Raw genomic sequence first — 3936 nt, 5'->3', positions numbered from 1 at the left:
CGCGTCGCGTAGGACCAGCCGGGGTCCGGCCGCGTCTTGGCCTGCCTCGCCGCCGCCGCGCTGCTCGGCCGCATCGTGGATGGGTGCGCCGGGGTCCTCGTCTCGGACGAACACCAGGGCGGCCACGCGGCCGCCGTGCGTCCAGGCCTTGGCGTCCACAGTGCTGCAGCGTAGGTCCTGCAGCACAGCGAACACCTCCGAGAGCAGCCCCGGGCGGTCGACGCCGATGAGCTCGAGCAGGCAGAGCGCCTCCTTGGCGGGCGGCAATGTGTCGGGCGCGGCCGCCGCGGCGGCAAGCGAGGACTCGAGGCGGACGAGCAGCTTGTCGGCGTCGGCGACCTTGCATCCCGCGGCGTCGGTGACGTGGAACACGTCCATGAACCACCGGCCGTCGTCAGACGAGATGTCGCCCTTGCGGACACAGACGCCGTGCTCCGACAGCGCGGCCACCGCCTCCAGCAGCACGCCGTGCTTCCGCGCGCTGTGCACCTGCACCAGCGTCGCTGTCTCGCACACCCCGTTGTCGACCACCACGCTGCACCGCCGCGCCGGGGGAAGGGATCTGCTTCGGGAACAAGACGGAGGACATCGAGGCCGTCCGCGCCACGCCGCAGAGCGGGAGCTACGGCATGGTCGTCGCGTGCGTCCGGCACGCCTGCGCGCTCTCCATGGACGGGGGCCTCTCGTGCTGGGGCAGCGGATAGGCGAGGGGGCCGAGGTACGGCTGCAGCGCGCCGAGGCGAGGCGCCGGAAGAGATGCGGGAGGCGGGGTGGGGGAGCAGGGGAGATGGTGAGGAGGCGGGGCGGGGGCGGAGGAGGGAGGGGCGGTGCTGGTGGGGGTGGAGGGATTGGCCGGCGGTGGTGGCGGTGAGGGGGAGGCGGGGTGGAGGAGCAGGGGAGATGGGGGAGATGGTGGGCTCGGTCTGGAGATGCAAGATGAAGGTTTTTATTTGCCTGTCCGGTCTAGATGAAGAGAAATAGTCGGTTTTTCCCGAATCAAAGCGGTCCGGGCCGGTTTTTTTAAGAGACTGACCGGTGGGCCATATCTGTCAGAAAGAGCATCTACACGTAGAAATATAGGATCTGTAAAATACAGCATGTATTTTGGTACGTATTTCTAAAAAGATTAAAAGATGACATCAACTTGTGAATACGGTCCGAAGTGTGATAGTCTTTTGCAATTAACTCGACGCCACATTTTGGCACGTACAAACGCGGCAGGTCAGGTAACCCCCATCGGCCCGTGAACCCGCTGTGCCGATGCTTGATGCTCCGTGTCACCCCGTCCCCGGCCAGACACCTGAAAAGCGAGCAGCGAGCGCCTGCGCCCCCGTCCTTGGCATGGCCCCCGCCGCCCGTCCTCTCGCCGCGCTGCGCCTCGTCAAATGCTCCTCCGGCCCGTGACTCGCAGCGGCAGCAACCACTAGCTTGGCGTGGACCACCAAGAGCAGCGAACCCACCTATAACGCGGTGCATGGCGACGGCGACGGCTCTGCTCCGGCTCGCGGCTCTCGCCGGCGCCGTGGCCCTCCTCCTGCCGGGCGCCGCCGAGGCCCGCGTCCTCCTCTCCCTCGACGACTTCGGCGCCGTCGGCGACGGCATTGCCGACGACACGCAGGTGCGTACATACATGCGGCAGTATACCTCCACCTTCCTCAAGCTCACTAGCTCAGACATGACACTTTCTGTTTGGCTCTGCTGTCCAGGCTCTCGTGGACGCATGGAAGGTGGCCTGCGCCGACAGCAACGACCACGTCGTCATCCACGTGCCCGCCGGCAAGTCGTACCAGATCTGGCCGGTGACGCTCGCCGGGCCCTGCAGGGACGAGATCATGCTCTTCGTACGTCCCTTCCATCCTTCCCTGCCGCCGCGTGCGTTTCTCCTGTCTGCCATGCACCCGCGCGTTTCCGCTCATCGAGTTTTTGGTTTGTGCCCCGGCGCGGCGGTACAGGTCTCCGGGAACATCATCGCGCCGGAGAGCCCGGAGGACTGGGACCGGAGCGACGGCGGTAAGTGGCTGCACTTCTTCCAGGTGCAGGACCTGACGGTGAGCGGCGGCGGCGTCATCGACGGCCGCGGGCAGGAGTGGTGGGCGCAGGCCTGCAAGGGGAAGAAGCACCGCAACGACAAGGTACAGCTCCTTAGTCTCTCAAAAGCAGATGAACAAATGTACTATGTCTGCATCACACAAGTGATGACTGGTTTATTTTGCCGAAATCGTTTCTCTGCAGCATTGCACAGCCCAGGATGCTCCCAAGGTGAACTCCTCATCTGTCACCTTTACTTGGATGTTTGCGTTGCGCATCATTTCCCTGCCATTTTCCCATCTCCCTCGTTTTTATGCTCGAAGAAAAACGGCTCGTGTTCTCTGCATGCATGCATGCAGGCGCTTCACTTCGAGGAGTGCCACGGGGTGCGGGTGCAGGGCGTGACGCTGCAGAACGGGCAGCAGCACCACCTGACCTTCACCCGGTGCTCCAACGCCAGGGCCAGCTTCCTCAGGGTGGCCTCGCCGGAGAGCAGCCCCGACACCGACGGCATCCGCCTCGTCAACTCCATCAGCGTCCACATCAACGATATCCACATCGCCACAGGTGTGTATTCGGTCCGTCAATGACATCGTGCATCTGAAGAGAAAATAGTTTCCACAGCTAACTGGATCTCTTGTTTTCAGGTGGCGCTTGCGTGTCCATGGCGGGCAACTGCACGGACGTCCGCCTCAGATACATCTCCTGTGGACCTGGCAATGGCATCAGGTAGATTAGTCGATCGCCTCATAGTCATACATGCTTGTCTGCTGCTCATTGTTAACTTGTTATTTACGTACCCTGGTACATGTGTTGGATGGATCTGTCAGCATTGGGAGCATAGGGGAGACCCCGGTTGCTGACAGGCTCGAAAAGATCGAAGTCGACACCATGTTCATCGCCAACACCACCAACGGCCTCCTCATCAAGACCTGGCAGGCAAGATGGATCCAGCACTGCTTGTCCGTCCGTTTCTGATTTCTCCCATATGAACCGCAAGATCGAGCTCGTTACTAACTAGCATGTGTTGTCTCTGTCAGGATGGCTGCGGCTACGCGCGCAAGGTGAAGTTCGCCAACGTCGTGATGAAGAACGTCTCCAACCCCATCATCATCGACCAGTACCGCTCCGAGCACCCCATACCCTGCGGATCAACCGCGGTACGATCTCTGCTCGCCGGACTGACGCATACGATCCAACTTTGATCTGATTCTTGGGCGCATGCATGCAGGCGACGAGGACGGTGGCGGTGGAGAAGATCGACTACGTGAACATCGCCGGCACGTCGGCGTCGAAGCGGGCGGTGACCTTCTCGTGCAGCGACGTCGTGCCGTGCAGGCAGGTGTCTCTCAAGGACGTGAACCTGAAGCGGCTCAGCGGCCGCGGCGCCTCCGCCTACTGCCGCAGCGCGTCCGGGAAGGCCGCCGGCGTCGTCGTCCCGGAGTCCTGCCTCGCCGGAGCCAGGGCTGCTGGCGACGAGGATGAGTGAGCTGTGAGGTCTCGACTGGGTTCTTGGTCTCAGTGTGGTGCTCCCGTCCGGCGTGCAGAGAGTGGCGGCAGTAGTGTCACGGGGTAGTAGAGTAGCCGGCAGTTCTATGAATAATCCGGCCGTGTATTGTACCATGTACTGTATTATATTGTGTGCTCTGTACTCACGTACCGCCGTGCGTATTCAGACGTGTCGTATTTTCTCGTGCAAGTGTGCTAGCAGCAATTTTCGTCCGCACCGTTTTCTACTTTTCTTTCTTCCTCACGAAGACGAAGAGTCGATGGTGAGCGGGGCCGTCGGATCGACACATGTGAATCATGTAACTTTAGAGTTTAGGCCATACTCCTTTCGTTCCTAAATATATGACTTTTTAAAGATTTCATAATAAACTACGCATGGATGTACATAGACATATTTTA

The 3936-nt window shown here is 60.9% G+C and overlaps 1 protein-coding gene across 2 annotated transcripts; it reads left to right on the top strand.

Moving 5' to 3' along the window:
• The first annotated feature begins 1252 nt into the window (after window positions 1-1252).
• Window positions 1253-3727, top strand: LOC123447999 (probable polygalacturonase At1g80170). 2 transcript variants are annotated; one of them, XM_045124764.1, is made up of 9 exons: window positions 1253-1618; window positions 1707-1841; window positions 1953-2132; window positions 2233-2259; window positions 2388-2595; window positions 2676-2757; window positions 2859-2967; window positions 3069-3188; window positions 3260-3727. In XM_045124764.1, exons 1-9 carry the CDS (start codon window positions 1268-1270, stop codon window positions 3515-3517), a joined length of 1470 nt encoding a protein of 489 aa, XP_044980699.1. In that variant the 5' UTR covers window positions 1253-1267; the 3' UTR covers window positions 3518-3727. The 2 variants fall into 2 exon arrangements, with proteins under 2 accessions (XP_044980699.1, XP_044980693.1); XM_045124758.1 differs by having other exon boundaries at window positions 2352-2595.
• The last annotated feature ends 209 nt before the right edge of the window (window positions 3728-3936 follow it).

Source organism: Hordeum vulgare, chromosome 1H, assembly GCF_904849725.1.
Source record: "Hordeum vulgare subsp. vulgare chromosome 1H, MorexV3_pseudomolecules_assembly, whole genome shotgun sequence".
NCBI lineage: Eukaryota > Viridiplantae > Streptophyta > Magnoliopsida > Poales > Poaceae > Hordeum > Hordeum vulgare.
Note: the sequence above shows the minus strand (reverse complement) of the source record. Positions and strands in the feature narration are given on the sequence as shown.